Raw genomic sequence first — 21102 nt, 5'->3', positions numbered from 1 at the left:
CAGAATTCCAAGGGGCGGGGGAGACTGCGGGAACTATGGGATAGCTACGGAAGAGCTACCCACAATGCAACGCTTCAGAAATCGACGTTAGCCTCGGACCATGGACGCACAACGCCGAATTACTGTGCCTAGTGTGGCTGCATAAAATCGAATTTATAATATCAGTTTTATAAAACCAATTTTAGCTAATTCGATATTATCCCGTAGTGTAGACGTGGCCATAGAGTGATTGTTTTGTGAAAACTGTTCACCCACAGGTGATATAGTGTTTTTGTCTTATTTTTCTGAGAGAGTTCATTCAAGCGCATAGTGATTGCCTGGTTTCACCCACACAGTTGTTATTGGGGCATTTAGTGTACTGGATGAGGTACACCACATGTTGGGATAGGCATGTGTCAGACCCCTGGATCTTGAAAGGTGTGTGTGGTGGGGGAGGAGAGAAATGATCATTGTAGCAGTGGATATACGTCTGTAGATTTTGCATCTGTTGTTCTGGCAAGGTCTGGTGCTGCTCTAAGATGGCGTAGTCCTGGTCTGTGGGGAGCTTGCTTCTGATGAGCTTGGAGAAGTTGGGGGGCTTTATCTGGAGGCCAGAGGAGGGGATTCAAGAAAGATTTCTTTCAGGATAGATCCCCATTGAGCATGGGTTCTAACTATTTGATAATGCGTTCCAGTGTTGAGTGATGGGTGACAACTAGCAGTGTGCAGTCAGAAGGGGTTTTATTTCTGTATTGAAGCACGTTCTCTCGGGCTATTTGGGTGGCCCGATCCAAACTTCGATCTCAGTCTCTGGTGAAGTGGTGTTTGGTGAAGGCGGTTTTGAGTGTGTTACGTTGTATATCCCAGACTTCCTCCTTGGAGCACATTTTGTGGTATCCCAGTGCCTGGCTGTAGATAACAGATTCCTAGGTGTGTTGCTATGTGGGTTTCTTGTATATGGTTGTCCGCAGGGTTGCATTGCTGAAGCTGATTGGTATCCCGGAAGTTGATGCTAGTGTGGGAGTGTTCAAGGGAGAGAATTTAATAGACGGATGGAGGTTGCTGAAGTTATGGTGGAAATTTATGAGGGACTTTAAGCCCTCTGTCCAGAGGATGAAAATATCAACATCTCAGTTATATTGTTGTTGGTTTCATGGTGCATTTACTTTTGTGGATCACATGCTTAGGCACTTCACTCTCCCCATTTGTTGTGTAAGGAGCCTAGGCCACTCACTCGGTTTTGTGGAATGCTGTGCTGTTCCTGCGACTTTCTAGGTATCTAAAAGATAGGCGCTGTGATGCTCAGTGTTACAACACCTAGTCCCTTCATGGATACCACCCCTACTTGGTACTCATGGCTGAAAGAAACAGGATGAAGACAAACATTCTCTGCCTAGAAGAGCTTTAGGAGGGCAGCCCGTCTCTCTCAGGATAACTTCACCCTTTAAGAATGTATCTCAAACTTCCATGCACTGAATTTAAAGCCTTATTTTTTGCCAGACTTGTATATAATCATTATGGGCCTTTTTCGCTGAAAAGCACAGTGTTTTGAGATTGAGCACAAAGGATCTAGGATATGGAGGTCACAGGAGGAAAGAGGGAGGCAATGTAAGGTTTGCTGGTGAGGAAACATGGAGACTTCTTGTCACTTAGTCCCCCAAAACTACCACAAGTCTAAACCAAATTCCAGTCTCATTCATTCTCGCTGGATAGAAAGGTGGGCATGGGACAGCCTGATTTCCATTCCCACACCCAAATCAGCACTAACAGCTTGATCAGAACAGGGGCTAAGGGTAGAAATGACACCAGTTGGTAGTGCCCCCTGCAGGAGATTTGAGAGAGAAAGATAAAAGCTATGCCTGGGCCAGATATCATAGTGATTAGAGATAGAGCTCTAACTGGTCATTTGGCCCACCCCCTCCCAGTGCCAGATTATCTCCAGCTGCATCACTTGTTCTGTACAGTATTAAGTTACTCAAGCAATACATCACTTCACCTAACAGTTACCAGATTATAGTGTGGAGTAGTTACTCATCATGCAAATTGATCGTGTTTTCTGTGCTCAGTCTTGTCCCCTTACTCTCAGTTATGCCTCCTCTAACCAAGTCTTCTCCTTTTCTTGGTGTTACCATCCTCAAATGCTTGACTGTTTTAGCAGCATACAGATTGCTGTGGTAAAGATGAACTGAGGGCCAGTACCTTATGTACACCCTTCTCCTCAGTGCACATTTCTTTAGCATACATGTCTGAATACACACTGCTTCCCTATCACTACCAGAACCAGCACCCACATTTACTTGACACACCTGTACCCCCTCTCTAAGGAAGTCCTACTTTGGAGCTTACCCCAAATGCCTCAGCCAGTGCGGTGGCACCATCGTTCTCCAGGCGGTTCCTGCCAGCCACAAATACTTTCAAAGCCAGAGGTTTGCCCATGGCACTTGACTTCCTGTGACACTCTTTCAGGGCAGCTGCTAAGATCTAGAGACAATATTAACAGCTTTATATTACTATAGCATCTCATCTTGGGAGGATCCAAGAAATGTTTTATGAATTAGATATATAGGAAGCATTTAGGACACCACTGAAGTGAAGCTGCTTCTGGTGTGGGACACAGGAACCATTTTACACCACCACTATTACACAATATTAACAGTGTAATCACACTTGAAACTGTAGAAGGAAATTTATAGCACAAAAACACAATAGTCTCTTTGCCCTGTCTAAACACAAACTTGGGTAAACAACCCTGCTCTTCAGTCACCATGAATTGTCAAGGCCTTGGTTTTATACTTCAAAAAGAACAGCCTCCATCAGAGCCAGGCTCAGGCACGAGGTTCAGACAAAGAACACCAGAATTCTCTTGATGGGGGACTCTCCTGTCCAGGTAATGGGATAGGCCAAGTCTGCTCATCTTGGACACCTCATGAGATCAGTCTGAAGTATGATGGTAATCAAGACTACAAAGGGGGAAGTTGGAACCTAAGGCCCCTCACACCCAATCTTTATGGGGTGACCAATGCAAGTGAGCTGGGACTGAGAAGTGTCACTTACCTTGCCGCCTCCAATGCCCATGCCACAGTTGTTCAGCTTGAGCTCCTGCAAAGTGAAGCAGGCAGGACTCTTCAGCAGTGCCTCAAAGCCACGCACGCCATCTGGCCCAAAGGCATTGTCGCTCAGGTCCAGCTCCACCAGCTGGGAACCAGCGGTGATAAGGGCCTCCCCCAGGGCAGTCTGTGAGGAGACAAGGGATTTGGTTTTTAGTAACATAGCTCCACAGGCCCATTTAGACCACTACTCGGTGCTTCAGAAAAGCCTCTCCCCCCTCCCACCCACCCAGCCAACCACACACACTGCATTATGCAGTGCTGCACGAGGCAGAGGGAATCTTTTCTGATTGCCAAGGCAGTTACCTTGGGCTCTGAAGCATGGGATTTGATTACTGTTAGCTGAATGTGCACAGCTCTAAGTATTAGACAACATGAAGTTATCCAGGCCTTTTTAAAAGAAGGCCACAGGAGCCACACACATTTCAGTGACCTGCCCAAGTACCAAGTTTCACAGCTGCAACTACATGCTACTTAAATGAGCAATTATTCTTTTTGATTTTAAGATTACAGAAGCCATCTCCTGATTCACCCCAGAATCATTTCAAGTTGCTGCTTTTAAGAGGGTATTCTTTTATTCTGGAGTCCTCATCTTCCGCCCTGCCCATCAGATGGCCACACCGCTGATCCTCCTCCAGAGAAGAGCTGCTTCACTGATCAGCCAGAAGGCGATTATGCTATTGCTTCTTCCCATCATCCCAGAGACAGAGGGAGAGGGAAAGCCATACATACTCATGCTTTATCAGCGAGGTTATGTCTGTATTTGGGTCTTTGACAGCACATGGATCCATGGAAAGGATGGCTAGTTTTAAGTGTGCACATAAGGAGCAAGAGGAGATTAGGGTTAGGAGTAATCACAAATCTGAAACTTTAACCCCCAATTCTCCCACTTACCAGAGCAAAGGGGATCTCAGACCTCAATCTCCCTGTGAACATGTCACTCCAATGACACCTCTAAAAAGAGACAGATGGAAAGATATGACTGTCAAATCAGAAGCACGCACAAAGGTCCTCTAACCCCCAGCACTCAACAGGGGACATGATACATTACAATTTACACTTCTCTTGTGCCTGTCACCTAATTATGCCAAAGAGCTACACAAACTATAATTCACTTCACCCACTAAGGAAACGCAGTCATTTCTGGGATAGACTTCATCATCTGTTTAACAGTGCCCAGCAACAACACACAAGAACTGAGGACATAAGTGAAGATTACCACTGAAAACTGAAGGATGTAGAATGAGAATTTCATCATGACAGGAAGCCTAAACTTATGAGAAGGGCCACAGAAACCTCAGTGACCACAAGCGTCAAGGCTTCAGGTTTAGGTTTCATTCAGAAGATAGCATTTCCAGTGGTACAGTACCTACCCACCTCAATACTAGGCTAGAGTACTGGATAAATAATTCAAGGGGTAGAAAACATTGTGGTAAACCTCCATCACCATTTCCTGGGCTTTGTTTGAAGTCTCCTACCCAAGCAGGAGGTCTGACTCTGCAAGATCTGATGAGATCACAGCCCTAAGTGGCTACATTGCATTACTGGAGTGCTCCCCTCTGGTTTACAGAGGCTTACCCAGGTGCGAGTCTTCTCTCACGGTTTTCTTGTCTCAGACAGGGAGCGCTGCCCAAGGCTGAAATGCAGTATTTCAGCAAATGCTACTCATAGGGCTGTTAAGCCAAGTTATGAGATCCTATGGGTTTGCTACCACTTATTCATACACAAGCCTAGTTTCCTGGGTCTATTCTTATCTGCTGGGGGGGACAAGGAAGGAATTTGAAGTTTGTATTGCTCCTGCAGGGACCTGTCCTGGGTCAGTGCTCAAAAACAGAAAGGCTTCAGCACCTCATCAAGATATCCTCCCCTTCAGTACTACTAAAAGATCTCACCTTGAGTTCAGCTTTCTTCTCCAGGGCTTTGGCAATGACCTTTGCTGCCTCCACACCCACGGTGTTGCCTTCCAGGCGCAGGGCTTCCAAGCCATCAAATTCCTCAATTTCCTTAGACACCTCTTTGGCTGCACGGAGTAAGCAGAGCCTTACTTTCCTCCTTTCTAACCCAAGTCATCTTAGGTTCCCTACACAGGCAGGTTGCAGAGTCTCTCTTCCCACCAATACTCATTTTTCCCCAGCCTCTAGGTCTTTAACCCACAACTAACGTGGTTTTGCACTACCAAGGCGGGGTAAGAAGGAAAGCAGCGCCATGCAAACTAGTGGGAAAAGTCAGTCACGGGTTTGAGAACAACTTACTTCCAGGTGCGATTCAGGGATTTATTCCCCCACTGCAAAACAAGGGCAACACTGCCCAGCCAGTGCTTTATCCTAACAAAGAGATGTGCAGGGGGAAGAGCACCCCAGGCAAACAACAAGCCTGTCTAGGACTAAGACAGAAACTGAGACACTCTATCCAACGGCAAGGGGGATTGCGGAGGCAGGCAGGAGAGACTAACCAATCCCCTGCACAGGACTTGTAAAGCCTTGCTAGCATCCCTTGGCACTTCAATCATTCCGAGTTTTACTAGGCTTCCTGAAGCGTTTAGTGTAGGAGGAAAGTCCTTTGCCTCTAGCAATTTAAAGAGTCAGTGTGCGTATTAAAAGGACAAGAGACGCTCCCAAAACAAAATCAATGTTTATAAGTCAGGAAGAGTCAAAACCAGTTTCTCCAGGTGTAGCAGTGAAGCTGGGATAGAGTGGTGGGAGGGGGAGGGCTTGCTTCTGTATCAGAAGTCCCCATTTCTCAGATGGCTGACTTTTGTATCCCCCTGCCACATTACATAGATTCTCACATATTGGAGTTAGCTGTGTCCAGACACCTTTAGTTAGGAGGTGGTTCATGACACACAGCTCTGGGATAGCACTAACATGTACCCAGGGGGAACACTGCCCCAGCACAAGTGTTTTCTCTTACCATCTTCGGCGGTGTTGAGTTTTAGGCTCTTGCCTTTGAAACTCAGCTGCCTTCCACCCACTTGGGCTTTGGCAAGTGACTCCACTAGCTTAGTAATGTCCTCGGATGCCATTTTCTCCACTTCACCAACTTCCAAGAACTGTTGATTTAAAGGGAGTACACTGTCAAGATAAACAAAAAAACTTTGACTTGAAGAAACAGGTGTAATCTGGTTTACAAATAGCATCTCAGGTTATCAATACTGATTTTTTTAGAAGTCTAGTTGATTGAGCTATTAAAAAAAACCCAGACAGTAACAATCATGACAGTGAGACTAGATTGGTCAGTTTCAGAATCTGAAAGTGTGTTGCAAGGAAAGGTTTAGATTTTAATCTAGTGATTACTGTTAATCAGCACAACTGAATTGGGCACCTGAACTACCTGACAACATCCCATAAAACATTACTTTGTTTGCAATACTGTTAGAACTGCAAAACAGCATTCTTCTCCCCAAAATCACAGCCTTTAAACACAAGCCATGATCCAGCCCTGCGAGTTTCCCCTCCTCTGAAAGCTGGGCCAGAGTTAAACATAACTGTTTTTCCTTTTCACTTAAATCCTGGCAGATACTCACATGGCAGCACAGTACTGGAATCAGATTTGGTTACTGAATGGCTACCACAGAGGTAACATGGGTGCAGGACACAAGAGCAACTACAGTGTACTTTATTATTTACTAGTATTTTACCCAGGCTAGTTATAACTGTAACAAGCAAAGGGGTTTTCCACCTCTTTCCCTGAAAAACTATTCCACAGCCTGACACACCTGGTAAATTTTGCAGACAATCCAAGATTTCCCTTTGGTTGGTTCATTCTTCTGATCCTGGTTGGAAATGCTTTAGATTATATTAGATAATTTTTCCCCCCACTTGGCAATTGCACATCATGTTTTTGTGGATTCTTCGGCCACCCACTAGTCAAAACTGAGCTAAGCGATCTCAGAAGCTTGTCTCTCTCAGGCTATGTCTACACTACAGTGGTACAGCTGATGTAGCACTTCTAGTGAAGATACTCTAAGTGGATGGGTCCTGCCTCCTTGAGAGGCCTTAGCTATGTCAGTGGGAGAAGCTCTCCCACCAACATACCCCATTCCACACTGGCACTTAGGCTGATATAATTAATGTCGCTCAGATTATTCACCCCCCAGAGTGACGCAAGTGATACTAAAGTAATTTGTAGTGCAGACATAGCAGCACTAACAGAAGTTGATCTGATAATCGATATTACCTCACCCCCACTTGTCTCTCTAATATCCTGGGACCGACAGGGCTACAACAACATGGCTAGCTGTTTGTCCATCTGTCTGTGTCAGCCACTTCAACCCCCTGATCATTACTTCCGCTGCTCTCCATCACGCTGTAGTTAATGGCTCTCCGGCGATGCGGCCAAGAGCACAGCACAGCAGGTGAGGCTGTAACAGAGAGAGGCGGGACCGGCGCCTCCTTGCTCTGTGATGCAATAACCCTGCCTACGCAGCGCAGAATTACTCACCCGCCTCAGTCCGCCCGGGCCGCTTGCGGAGCCCAGGGGAGGCGGCAGGCACAATAGCAGGGCAGCTCCAGTTTTGCAACGCAGCAAGAGAGAGAAACAACCGGGAGGGATGCGGGGCTGGAGGCGCGTCTCCCGGAGCACATGGCCCGGGGAACTGGGCGCAGGACCAGCCACGCGGGGCACAGCCGCACCCCGCCCCGGGGCAGCAAGGGGTTGCGGGGGTCACACACCCATCCACCCAGCCCCTCCCCCAGCAGCTGTTTACCTGGAGATCGGGCTGGAGAAGCGTCAGGATCCCCCGACCCCGTCAACTTCCGGCCGACCCTACAGTAAACAAGCCGCGCGGCCCCAGGCCCGCTCACCTGCGCGCGATGCAGCCGCATGTGGGTCGGACGCGCCTGGCTCTGGCCCGTCACGCCGAGGACGATGGCGCAGCGGGGAGGCGGAGGATTTCAAACCCGGCAGTTTCGTTTTCCCGGTTCTGATTCGCTCGCCCGGCCGCCTCCGCGGCGCTGACGCCGGCCCTTCCCCGCGGGGCACACTGGGAACTGTGGTTCTCATGGAAACCATGGCCAGGTTCGCCGAGCTTTGGGAAGACTACAAGTCCCGTGGTGCACCAGGCGGTGGCTCGCTGTGCCGCGAGGCGTACCGGGAATTGGAGTTCTACAAAAGAAGAACGAGCCCTTCTGGTGGGGGAGCCGTGCGCGTGGCCTGTGGTTCCCAGGCTGCCTCTCGCAGCGCCAGCTGCTAAAAGGGGTGTGGGAGGTAGGTGAGAGTGAGTGCACAGCTGGAGGTTAGAGGCCTGGCAATCAGGGGGCATGCGGGCGCTGCCGGGTTCTACACTACAGCCCCTAGACTAGAGAATGGACTGAAATGGCTGAACCAGCCTCTGTGGGGGCCCAGGGCCAGGAGGCAGTTTTTGTTCAAAGTTGGTAACAACTTTTCTAACCCCGTGTGAACTTGCTGGTTGCCAGGCCTGAGCTTTGACGTTCAAACTGTGCAGGCTGCAGTTGCCAAAGTTCACCAGAAACGTTTGGTATGCAAACAGCACATGCATGGACTTGTCAGTGCAATCAAATGCTTTGATGTAATTCATTAGAGAGGTGAGTGGGTGAGGCAGTATTTTTATGGACCAACGTCTGTTAGTGAGAGAGACAAGTGTTCAGGCTAACATGATGACCTGAAGAAGAGCTCTGTGTAGCTCAAAAGCTTGTCTCTCTCAGCAACTGAAGTAGGTCCTATAAAAGATATTACCTCACTCACCTTATCTCTAATATCCTGGGACTGACTCTAGCAGGATGACATAATTCCTTGTCAGTCTATTAAGAACAGAAATGAGAAGTCAAGCTTCATGGTTTAAACACTTCACCCTAATGTTCAACTTCTTACAGTATTTGGTTATTCATATACTATTGTAAGTAAAAGCAAAGAGTACTGTGGCACCTTATAATAATCATAACTTATTTTTCTTGTAATATGTGAAATAATTTTCTCATTTTCTTGCACACTTTGTATTTGTTTTATAGTATATAATGCTTTGTAGTTAGAGTAGAATTAACATAGAAATGATGGTCATGGCATTTTTTACAAACAGAAAGAAACAGTGGTTAGATAAGGTATGTTTTATGACACTCATATGGATTATGATTGTAGGTAAACTGTGGAACCAGTAGTAAGGCTCAAGAGATCTATACTGGTTTCCTACAGTCTCTACATTATTTGTGAAGTATTAAGTAAAGAAAACATGCATTAAACAGGTGAACAAGGATTGTATAGAATAAGGGAGGCAACAGCCATTAGAAAGAAACTACAAGATGTCAAATACAGAGAGGCCATTGACAGAATTGAGTCCATCTTGCAGAACTTAGTTGTGTACTCCTGGAGAAATTTTGCGCCACTGCACATGCACAAAATTGCCTGGCACAGAAATTCTTTTATTTTATTTTTTTTGCACAAAAAAGACATTGAGAATGTTCTGCCTTTTTACCCACCAGAGGCCACTGTGGCACTAGAACAGCCAGCAGCAGCTGAGCAACAGTAACAGCCAGCTGCTGGCTGCATTCATCACAGTACCCTGACCATGGAGCCAGGTTAGGAAGCACAGGATGTGGGAAGACAGACAGAGCAGGGCACATGGGACTGTTGGGGGGGGGGTGTCACAGACTGGGGTGAGGGCACAAGCTAGTGGGGTAACAGCACTGACCCAAGGACTGAATGGGAGGGGGCTGTAGGGCCACATGGTGATATGGGGTGGGGAAGGGGGCTGCAGGGACACGCAGGAATGGGGGCAGATGTACCTGGCTGAATAGGAGAGGCTAGGGGTCAGTCAGGGTCTGCATGGGGGAGGCTCCCTAGCATCCCTTCCCCCCCAAAAAAACAGTTCCATACTTCTCCCAACAACCCTCCACGTTCACGCCCAGGCTCCATCCCTCTCTCTAAGCTCCTCTGTTACCTTTCACTCCCCAAAGCCTTTACATTGCTTCTGAGTGATGTGGGAAATATGTTTCTTTATTGTAGTTTAAATGAATTACTTAAAGTTCTGTATTAATTTGCCTAGTAAGGAATCTATTTGTCAAAAAAAAAAAATCCTGAATTTTATTGTCTGTATTATTAGAGACATATTTGCTGACAGGTATTTTGAAATAAATTACCAAAATAATTGAAACTGGTGTGATTATATTGTGTTATTTTGACAAATATGCAGCATTTTAAAATATTGTATGCTGATTTTTTTATTTTTTGGTGCAGAATTCCCCTAGGAGTACATGTGGCACAGAAATTGCTATGCCCAATACACTGACAAAGGCAAAATCCAAAGGTTATAGAAAGCAAGACTATCTGCAACTGATGTATCACGTGTGGCAAGCTCTAGTGATCCCAATAAAGACACCAGTGTCTGCAAAAGAAGACAGTCCAGTTCTGTCGAAACATATGGATTGGAGATGCTGCATGTTCAAGAAGTTCCTGCAAGAGAACTTTGTTCTCAAGAGATCATATGAGAAGTTAAAACAAGTGGACCCTGATCAGAGCCCAAGAATAGCTTAATGGCATAGGAAAGAAAGGAGTTGGAAGTGTAGGCATCACCAAGACTCTCTCAGCACCCAGCAGATCAGCCTTGTCTTACAACTGGAAAGCCCATATTGCAGCAGACGCCAGAACTGTGTTTCATGTTGGCTTGGATGACCAATTTATTTGCAATGAGACTCATAGACTTAAGGTCAGAAGGGACCATCATCTAGTTTGACCTGCACAATGCAGACCACAGAATCTCACCCACCTACTCCTGTAACAAACCCCTAACCTATGTCTCAGTTAGTGAAGTCCTCACATCATGGTTTAAAGACCTCAAGATGCAGAGAATCCTCCAGCAAGTGACCCATGCCCCACGCTGCAGAGGAAGGCGAAAAAACTCCAGGGCCTCTGCCAATCTGCCCTGGAGGAAAATTCCTTCCCGACCCCAAATATGGCCATCAGTTAAACCTTGAGCAAGTGGGCAAGCACTCCACCAGCCAGCACCCAGGAAAGATTCTTCTGTTAGTAATCAGATCCCCACCCATACTAACATTCCCATCACAGGTCCATTGGGCGAGTATTTACTGCTTTTCAGTATCAAAGATTCAATTAAATTGCCCAAAATAGGCTATCCCAGTCAATACCATCACTCTTCCATAAAATTTATCAAGCTTAGTCTTGAACCTATGAGGAATATGGGCAGGGAAGCAGGTGACATACATGACAGTGAAGAGGAGGATGCACTCTTACAACTCTTCAAAATTCAAGGTTTCTCTGGGGATGTACACCCCACTTCATTGCCAAATATTGCAACAAAAGACTTAGCGCTGCTGACCATACAAGACACACTAGGAAAGTGCAATTGGATCAAGTTAAATGAAGGAAACAGCCTTATGACACAGAGGGGAGCGCTGGATGTGTATATGTTCATGATCCACTGCCAAACAATAATGCTCCCCACTTTTTCCATGACTATGAGGCGGGAAAGAGGTCAAAGGAGACTCAACCGAAGGCAGGCAGCAAATATTCTTCAGTGTACTAATCAGGTCAATGAGGCTATCCTGGGCTGTGAAATTTGCACAGATTTGAAACATGATTAATACACTGTCCTTTGGCATTAGTACAGAGAAATGGGCAGTCTAAGACAGGCACAAAAGCAATATGGGGTTAGTCTGAAGCTAAATGTCCATTGCTCACCCCCATTACCCCGTCCCACTGTTGAGAAGCTGTAAGGAGGACTGTGCAATATGTTTATCGATCAACTAAAAACACAAGCACCACCAGGTAATGCATTGTTCTTGGCTAGTGGCTTCAGGATGAGGCTGAAGTCTGGTGCTCGACAGCAACAGTTGAACACTTCATCAGCTGTGTGCTTCACAGAGAAGGACCGACACAAGAAATTATTTTACATTGTGTCCACAGTGAGTGCCATCAGATGTGGTTCTTGCAGCCACAGCCGGGAACACTGATGTGCTTATTCTTTTTGCTGGCTCCCTATAGCAAAATGGATTAGGCAGCTTAGATGAAAGCTGGCACATCAAGGAGACAGAGTACTTTCATATTCATGCCATTGTGAGAAACTACAATATGGATAACCACTATTCGGAAACTCTGCGCTCATTTCATACTCACTGACTGGTTGTGATACTGTGACTGTTTATTGCTGGACCCAGCATAAAAGACCATATGAAAAAGTTTTTTCAGTGACCCATCAGTTTGACAACCCCTTGGACAGGGTACCTGGACTGCAGAAAAGATGAAAGTGGCAGAGGTTTTTTGTAGGTGTATAGCTTGGCCAGAGGTCCACACCACTGACAAGCACGTGCAATTTTGTTTCACGATGTTGTGGTCATCAGAAGCTGTACTCCAATAGGTGTAGCTTCTTTTCTTCCATCAACCAGAGAGCTCTATTAGCAGCACCAGTTTGGAGATGGGCCACTTCTCCAAATTCAGTACTTCCTCTTCAAATACAATGCTTTGGAAAACAGGAGAACAAAGATCTGTTGCATAGCTTCTGTCGTTGCGCAATAACAGCAGACTGCATGGAGGCCCAGTATTCTGGTGGCTGCACAGGGGCGGAAGTCAGCAATGCCACGCAAACAGCATGACTTTGTTTGTTAAGAAGCATACAAATGTAGAGCACCTGGAACAGGTTGTGTTGAGACCTGTACCTTAAGTGCTTAAGGACAGTATTCAAATAAGTAATGTGTGTCAGCAGTAGTGACAAATACATCTAAGACATAATTCATCTGCTCAACTTGTGTTCCCAGGGTTTCTTGAAATAGAACAACGATTAAACATGTGCTTAATTGTGTGCATTAAAATGTTAACTCAATGTTTAGTTAAGAAATATTTTCACTTATTTTAACAAAACAGGTGTTTATAGAATCATAGACTCTAGGACTGGGAAGGGACCTCGAGAGGTCATCGAGTCAGTCCACTGCCTCATGGCAGGACCAAATTACTGTCTAGACCACCCTGATAGACATTTTACTAACCTACCTTAAATATCTCCAGAGATGGAGATTTCCACAACCCTAGGCAATTTATTCCAGTGTTTACTACCTGACAGGAACTTTTCTATGTCCAGCCTAAATCTCCCTTGCTGCAGTTTAGGCCCCATTGCTTTTGGTTTATCATTAGAGGCTAAGGTGAACAAGTTTTCTCGCCTCCTCCTGATGACACCCTTTTAGATACTGAAACTGCTTCATGTCACCTCTCAGTCTTCTCTTTTCGCAAACTTAAACAAACCATTATTTCAGCCTTCTTCATAGGTCATGTTCTCAAGACCTTTAAAATCATTCTTGTTGCTCTCTCTGCACCCATCTGTACAATTTCCCACATCTTTCTGAAATGCGGTGCCCGGAGAACGGACACAATACTCCAGTGAGGCTACAGAGCCGAGTGAAAGAATATCTTCTCGGTCTTGTTTACAACCACCTGTTAATGCATCCAGAATCAGTTTGCTTTTTTTTGCAACCAGCATCACCTGTTGACTCATATTTAGCTTGTAGTCCACTTATACCCCTAAGATCTCTTCTGCCTACTCCTTCCTAGACAGTCTCCCCCCCATTCTGTATGTGTGACATGATTATTCCTTCCTAAGTGGAGCACTTTGCATTTGTCTTTATTAAACTTCATCCGGTTTACCTCAGACCATTTCTCCAATTTGTCCGGATCATTTTGAATTATGACCCTGTCCTCCAAAGCAGTTGCAATCCCTCCCAGTTTGGTATCATCTGCAAACTTAATAAGCGTACTTTCTATGCCAACATCTGTTTCTAGATTATGTTGTGTTTCTGATAGAAAATCAATCAATAAATCAATGTGTATACATTTGTTTTAAGTTGCTTATGCTCAAGTTATAAGAACCAGCTAAATGTGCTCTTTCATGGTTGTATAACATATTACAATATTTGCTAATAAGAAATTGAAATCCAATAGCTTTATAAAAAAGTTGTGCATATTATTTGATTACTTTTATTATGTCCTACAGCCCATTAAGATCCAACTTTGTTTTCTTTGTAGAGGCCTTTATGCACAACATGCAGCTTGCTAACAACCGTATTTGGATTCAGCACACCCTATTTATCTTAAAATGACTTTTACCAACTTTAAACAAATAATGCCTTGTAATGGGGTTAGTCACGAGAAGATGGGGCCCATCAAGAGATCATCCCCACAGGCAGTGACATGCCTTTTACAGTTAACTTTTCTGAAAATCTGAGTAGTCTAGGTTATTCAGTGTCAGCTTGTCAGGGCCAGCGCTAGTGTTTTTCCAACCCAAGCAGAGAGAGAGGAGCATGGCTTCCATTAGCTGTGCTTTGTACTTAATACAGAAAGAATCAGTACAAAGGTACAGTGGCCTTTCCAGATATCTGGAGGAAGGATGTGCATTGGTAATTGATTCAGTCTGCTTTTGTGGAAGATGAGATAATATGAATTATGAAGAGGATTGCAAACATGACTTATGCAACTGCTAGTGAATATACAGTTGCGAACCCTCCTGATATTTCCAGGATCATCTCAGTTTTGTTAGATCAGTGGGTCTCAGTCTTTCCAGACTTCTGTACCCCTTTCAGGAGTCTGATTTGTCTTGCATACCCCCAAGTTTCACCTCACTTAAAAACTACTTGCTAACAAAATCAGACATAAACATACAAAAGTGTTACAGCCACACTATTGCTGAAAAATTGCTGACTTTCTCACTTTTACCATATAATTACAAAATAAATCCATTGGAATCAAAGTATTGTACTTACATTTCAGTATATAGTATATAGAGCAGCATAAACAAGTCATTATCTGTATGAAATTTTAGTCTGAACAGACTTCACTAGTGCTTTTTATGTAGCCTGTTGTAAAACTAGGCAACTATCTAGCTGAATTAATGTGTCCCAGGTGGAAAAACTCCAGTATATGGTACCCTACTGTAGGTGACCCCCTACTCCGTGAATTTTCACTAAGTTGTCATTTAAATAATAATAATATCTTTATAGATCTCCCTTGTCTTATATTTTGCTCTCAAACTTACCTAATGGGAAAGATGGGCATCCTACCAAGTGTTTGAGATTCTATGTTATGATTAAAAAATATGTGATTTTGGACTGTGACTATATATATTTGTGTCCTTTTTTCCCCTGTCAATAGAGCCCAATAAAACAAAAGGCATGAACTGTAGGACAATGTAAGCTATACAACAAGCTACTCCCTGGTGGAACAAGTTTAGCATAGCTCCTCTTGGCTTGGTCCAATAGGGACACAGCTGCTGCCTACTGACGCTGACCTGGATTTCATTTCAAATTACAGTTGGAGCAATCTGTACAATTAATCCAGCTGTTGGATATGAAGACTTTAAGGGGTTGAGTTGGTTCTGTTGGTTGGCCATGGGGCACAACAAGGACACTCGTAATTTTCAGGAATGTAGCAAGTAACTTAAGTAGTCTTGACAGAATTCAATTTTTATTTGTTTGTAATTTTGACATATCAATATTTATTTTAAGTAATTTTTCAATTTTTATCAGTGTATATGTTCACAGCTGTGCAAAATTATGGGTTTTAAGCATTTTTCCCAATTGTTATCAATTTAAATTTTCAAAGTTGTGGGAAATTATGGGGGTCAGACACTGTGAGGGGATCAGATAATCATTTAAAGACAGATTCAAAAAGATAAAGCTTTATAACCCTTAAAACACAAATTGTGAACATCACATGTCAAACCATACAAAGTAAATAGTCTTAAATCAAACTCTAATAAGTTTTCAAACAGCATTTTTCTTACTTTGCCTAGCTGTAAACGTTTATTACAATTGATGGAAATATTTTTCGTCGTTTTTTGTGCATGCAATGAAATTGACATTTACCAGCATTTATTGATAAAAATCTAATCTTTCCAAGCCTAAATATAAAGCTATTTCTGGACCAAGTTTTGCCCTGGTTCAGTATTTCCAACACCAAGCTTTAAAACATCTTGAGTCAGATCCCAAAATGTCATGTGATCGGCTTTAAAATAACGAGACTTTTTAAAAAATAAAAAACATTGCATTTTTAATTGCCTTCTGGATTTTGGGTCTTTAGGGTCTTGCTTTTAAGTTTTCCTCAGCATCCATGAGGGTTAGAAATTTACCTGTTTTTTTAAATGAAAGCTGATATTCAAGACCAGATTTAGGGGCAGGCAACGTGTGGGGTGCCGGGCTTAGCAGATGCTGGGCTTGAGGTGCTGTTTTGTTGTTAGCAGCAAAAGGGAAAATAGAATGTTTGAAGTAAATGTTTAGGGGGTGGGATAGCTCAGTGGTTTGAGCATTGGCCTACTAAACCCAGGGTTATGAGCTCAACCCTTGAGGGGGTCACTTAGGGATTTGGGGCAAAAATCAGTACTTGGTCCTGCTAGTGAAGGCAGGGGTCTGGACTCAATGACCTTTCAAAGTCCCTTCCAGTTCTAGGAGATTGGTATATCTCCAATTATTCTATCTATCTCACATATTCAATACGTGAATTCATTTTTCACTAACATTCTATAATATTCTGGACCTTTTTAGAATCTCATGGCACCTTCCAGACTTTCTGAGAACTATATTTTCCTTGAACCTTCTTAATGTTGTCGCCATGCCCTTGTGGGTATATAAGAGGTAGAATGTCACTCTTTAGTTGGTGAGATATACAATCATAGAATATCAGGGTTGGAAGGGATCCCAGGAGGTCATCTAGTCCAACCTCCTGCTCAAAGCGGACCAATTCCCAACTAAATCATAAGGGACTTACTTCCCAAACCAGAAAATTACTGTTGGGGATGTTGAAATGCCAATAGTTATCCTTGTAGACCCAGCCTACCCCTTGCTCCCATGGCTCATGAAGCCATACACAGGCAGCCTGGGCAGTAATAAGGAGCAGTTTAACTATAGGCTGAGCAAATGCAGAGTGGTGGTACAATGTACCTTTGGACATTTAAAAGCTCGCTGGTGCTATTTGCTGACTAGGTTAGACAGTGCAACCAATATTCTCATTACTGCTTGCTGTGTGCTCCATAATATCTGTGAGAGTAAGAGGGAGACATTTATGGCAGGGTGGGAGGTTGAGGTAAATCGCCTGGCTGCCAATTTTGACCAGCCAGACACCAGGGCAATTAGAAGAGCACAGATAGGCACGCTGCACATCAGAGAGGCTTTGAAAACTAGTTTCATGAGTGGCCAGGCTACGATGTGCCGATTGTGTGTGTTTCTCCTTGATGCAAACCCACCCCCTTTGTTGATTTTAATTCCCTGTAAGCCAACCACCCTCCCCCCTTCAATCACAGTTGGCAAAGGAAATAAAGTCACTATTGTTTTGAAACCATGCATTCTTTCTTTATTAATTAAAAAAAAAGGGAGATAACTGATAAGGTAGCCTGGGTAGGATGGGGTGGGGGAGGAGGGAAGAACAAGGCTACATTGCTTATTGTAGCCACACTACAAATCAAAACTGTTTGAATGACAGCCTTCTGTTGCTTGGGCCATCCTCTGGAGTGGAATGGCTGGGTGCCGGAGCCTCCTCCCTTGCTCCCGCCCCCCTCGTTCTTGGGCATCTGAGTGAGGAGGATATGGAACTTGGGGAGGAGCGCAGGCAGTTGTATGGTGGATGCAGCGGCGGTCTGTGCTCTTGCTTGCTTTCTTGCAGCTCCACCAGGAGCCTGAGCATGTCCGTTTGCTCCCCCATTAGCCTCAGCATTGCGTCCTATCTCTTTTCATCACACTCACTTAATGCTTTTCTGGACTCTGCCACTGAATGCCTCCATGCAGTCAGCTATGTCCTATCAGTGCAGGACAACTGCATGAGCTCGGAAAACATGTCATTGCGAGTGCATTTTTTTTTGCCTTCTAATCTGCGATAACCTCAGGGACAGAGATGATAGGGGGAGCATAGAAACATTTGCACCTGTGGGAGAATAAAAAGGGAGAGTAAAATTTAAGATGATGCATTTCTGAGAACAAAAGGGAGACTTTCACAGTGAATCAAGCAATTCACAGCAGACAACGTATGTGCTTTAGGTACAAGGTCGCATTTCGCCTTTTATATTGAGCGCCTGCTGGTATGGTGACACATCACACACAGCTGGGCAACAGAATTCGGTTTCCAGGCAGCCATGGTAAGCCAAAGGGTATGGGGGTTTGGCTTCTAATGCCTTCATAACATGTGGGAAGAATGTTTTCAAACTTCAGCGCCCTCCTTTCCCATAGCAAGTAATGCTGGTTGGGTTTGCCATTTAAAAGGAGAGGCTGTGGTTTTCAGGTGGATGTGCAGCAAACACCTCCCCCCACCCTTCCGCCTGGCTATTTGGGATGATCCCTTCACCCTCTCTCCCCACCGAGTGGTTGTTATCAGGAATGATCCCTTTTAGCCAAGTGCAAACAGCCCAGCATGAACAGAGTCCTTGTACTGTTCCCTTACAAAAATTCCTGGGGCAGGAGCTCAGGGGCCAGGCAGGACCCGCGCTGTCAGTTCCTACCTGCCGGAAAGACTTCTATGGAGAGGGGAAGGATGGTGGGCTGTAGAATGGACAGGTGCAACACATCTTGAACAGTCATGGAAAGGTAGGTAACCAGTTTTTCTTCTTGCACATGTCCATTCCACTGTAGGTGATTCACAAGAAGTTTGAACGGGAGGTGGGATCAGAGTCTACTTGAACAGGGATTGTAGAACCACCCATCCAAATCTGACTCAGAATCTAGATTGATGAGAGATGGTATAGTAAGATGCAAACATATGACCCAATGACCAGGTTGCCACCCTACAAACGTCCAGTTATGAGTACACAAGCCAGAAAGGCCGCAGAAGTTGCCGGCAATCTGGACTCTAGGGACATTACTGATGGAACCAGGAAGCTGAGTAGCAAATATCGCCTCCTCAGCAGCCTTGGAACCTGCATGGGGCATATCAAAAGCTTCTTCGGACAAGAGTGAGAGGAAACTGGGGCCTGCAGCCAAAGCCCTTAGGAACAGGAGCGGAGCCAGAGTTTCTGGCACCCTAGGCAAAATTTGGGGGGAGGCATTTTGTGTGCTCCCCATGGGGCACGCGGGAGCTTCCAGTTCCACTCCTATCACGCCGCCAAAGAAGGACCCTCCACCGAAATGCCACAGGCAACAGCGGCAGTCATTGAGCTGCTCAATTGCCTGCCGCTGTTTTCCACGGCACATCGGCAGAAGGTCCTTCTTTGGTGGCGTGACGGGAGTGGAACTGGAAGCTCCAGCGTGACCTGTGGGGAACACACAAAATGCCACCCCTCGAATCCTGGCGCCCTAGGCTACCGCCTAGGGTCGCCTAATGGAAGTGCCAGCCCTGCTTAGGAAGGAGAAGAGAGCAACCAGTGTTGTTGCTTGGTGGGGCCTGCAGTGTGGTGTAAGCAGGCCATAACTGGTCTCTTGGAGTTCTATGCAGTACAAGGCCTTACCTTATTCCTTGCTGTTGTAGTGGTGTGTATCCCTGCCTGTCACATGGGAGACGGGATCGATTCCCTTACAGGGAGTGTGATGCCTTTTGAATGGGGAGAAAGAAATGCCTTGCCCGGTGAACACATTCCTCACCTCCTCCTCACACCCTGCAGTGTGGATTTTCACCTCCAGAGAGACAATTAGCCCACAAGGTCACCCCTCCCTGCTTTCCATCTTGAAACTGAACATTATTGTATGAAAAATTTAGTTCTTATTCCAACCTAGTGCATGGGCAGCTGGAGGATGAGTTTAAACTAGATTAATTATTAGGCAGGTGGTCCTTTCCTTTCGTCTGGATCACAAGCCAATATCTAGATTGTTCAACCATCTTACTGCTGCATCATCAAGGGCAGCAAAGTATGGCAGTCCACCCTCCATTTTCTAATTGTGCACTCCTCCACCACACGTGTGTCCATTTGCATCGCTGACCTACGGTTACACTGTGAAGATTGGACTAAGTCAAATTTCTGCATTCTGGCAGATGCTCTGGCTGTTCCAGTCAGCAGTCTGTGAAGCCTAGTCCAAGATCTGCATCCCTGGTTGCAAACAGGTGGCTTAAGTTGAGGCTTCTGAAATTTATCAGCATGCCTGTCTCTCTATCTCACAGTTGCTGCCACTCTGTGAGGACATAGTTGTTGGCCTTGATATTCTGTTGTTCACCCAAGATTGGCACTGGCAGGCAGCATTGGCCATGATGTATTGATGGTCACAGCAAAAGGATGTTGCAAAGTTAGTTGTGCCAAGTCAGCAGGAACTTCAGATGTAGGTGTTTTCTTCTGGAAGTGGGTAGATCTTCATCTGTGTTGCTTATTTGCGCCTAGTGGGACCACTGTCAGCCTTGTGGTTGTTTTCATCCAACATAGTCCCTCTGTGCAGTTTTAAGGGTGATGGCATCTTGGCAAAGTTTTGGGGGAGCTATGTGAGCCAACATTTAAATTAGATGTTAATGTGTGGCTAAGACAGACACTGATGATATAGTTGGCTGTGTTAATCTCCAAATCAATGAGATGTGTAGTCAACTTCTGCCCCAAACTGCTGTACAATATTCTGCTGGAGCAAATACCAGCACCAAGAGGGACTGAAGTTCATAAAACATTTGCTTCTGCTCCCCAGAAGGTTCCTGCTAGCTTCTGGATCAAGACAGTGCAGATCTTTTACGTGTTCTAGATGGAACAGGTACCATAGAGTGTGGTCCAGTTTGACTCCTAAATAAGTGACAACTGATTGGAAAGGGAGTAGACAATCCACAACACAGATTGTAAGGGGTTGATTAGCTAGGCAATTGTTCAGATGGAAGGTTGTGGCCACTGTCTCAGACTCAATGTCAGTCTCCCGAGAGGCAGGCGGTGAGTTGGCAGTACTGCTCCTGACTGGCTAAGAACTGTGCATAGTCTTTTAGTGTTTAGGCCCTTAACTCTGCCTCTTTAACCTCCACCCTGTCCCTCTTGTTGTCTTACCCACCTGTTATGTCTTGTCTTTTTAGAATTGGTCGGAAGAGAAACATCTGCCACTAAACAATATTGTTGACAGGAAAAAACAAAACAAAACAGTGATATTAGATTAAGCCCCTGTCCTGGAATTGGATCCAAATGGAGTTAAGT

At 45.1% G+C, this 21102-nt stretch overlaps 1 protein-coding gene across 7 annotated transcripts in view; it reads right to left on the bottom strand.

The window, feature by feature from the left end:
- Positions 1–8066, bottom strand: part of RANGAP1 (Ran GTPase activating protein 1) — a 28228-nt gene extending 20162 nt beyond the window's left edge. Inside the window, exons 1-7 of one of the 7 annotated variants that reach the window (XM_075068069.1) lie at positions 7889–8066; positions 6802–6858; positions 5997–6157; positions 4979–5106; positions 3981–4040; positions 3034–3213; positions 2326–2460 (exon numbers count right to left, since the gene is read on the bottom strand). In XM_075068069.1, coding sequence (XP_074924170.1) covers positions 2326–2460; positions 3034–3213; positions 3981–4040; positions 4979–5106; positions 5997–6157; positions 6802–6848 — 711 coding nt within the window. In that variant the 5' untranslated portion in view covers positions 6849–6858; positions 7889–8066. Of the gene's footprint in view, positions 1–2325; positions 2461–3033; positions 3214–3980; positions 4041–4978; positions 5107–5996; positions 6158–6801; positions 6859–7526; positions 7734–7764 lie in introns of those variants that run through there. The other 6 variants (XM_075068083.1, XM_075068088.1, XM_032787595.2 and 3 more) reach the window with 6 other exon arrangements.
- Between the last annotated feature and the right edge of the window lie 13036 nt (positions 8067–21102).

This window comes from Chelonoidis abingdonii, chromosome 1 (assembly GCF_003597395.2).
Source record: "Chelonoidis abingdonii isolate Lonesome George chromosome 1, CheloAbing_2.0, whole genome shotgun sequence".
Taxonomy (NCBI): domain Eukaryota; kingdom Metazoa; phylum Chordata; order Testudines; family Testudinidae; genus Chelonoidis; species Chelonoidis abingdonii.
The sequence above is the reverse complement of the archived record's forward strand: the minus strand, read 5'-3'. Positions and strand labels throughout refer to the sequence as shown.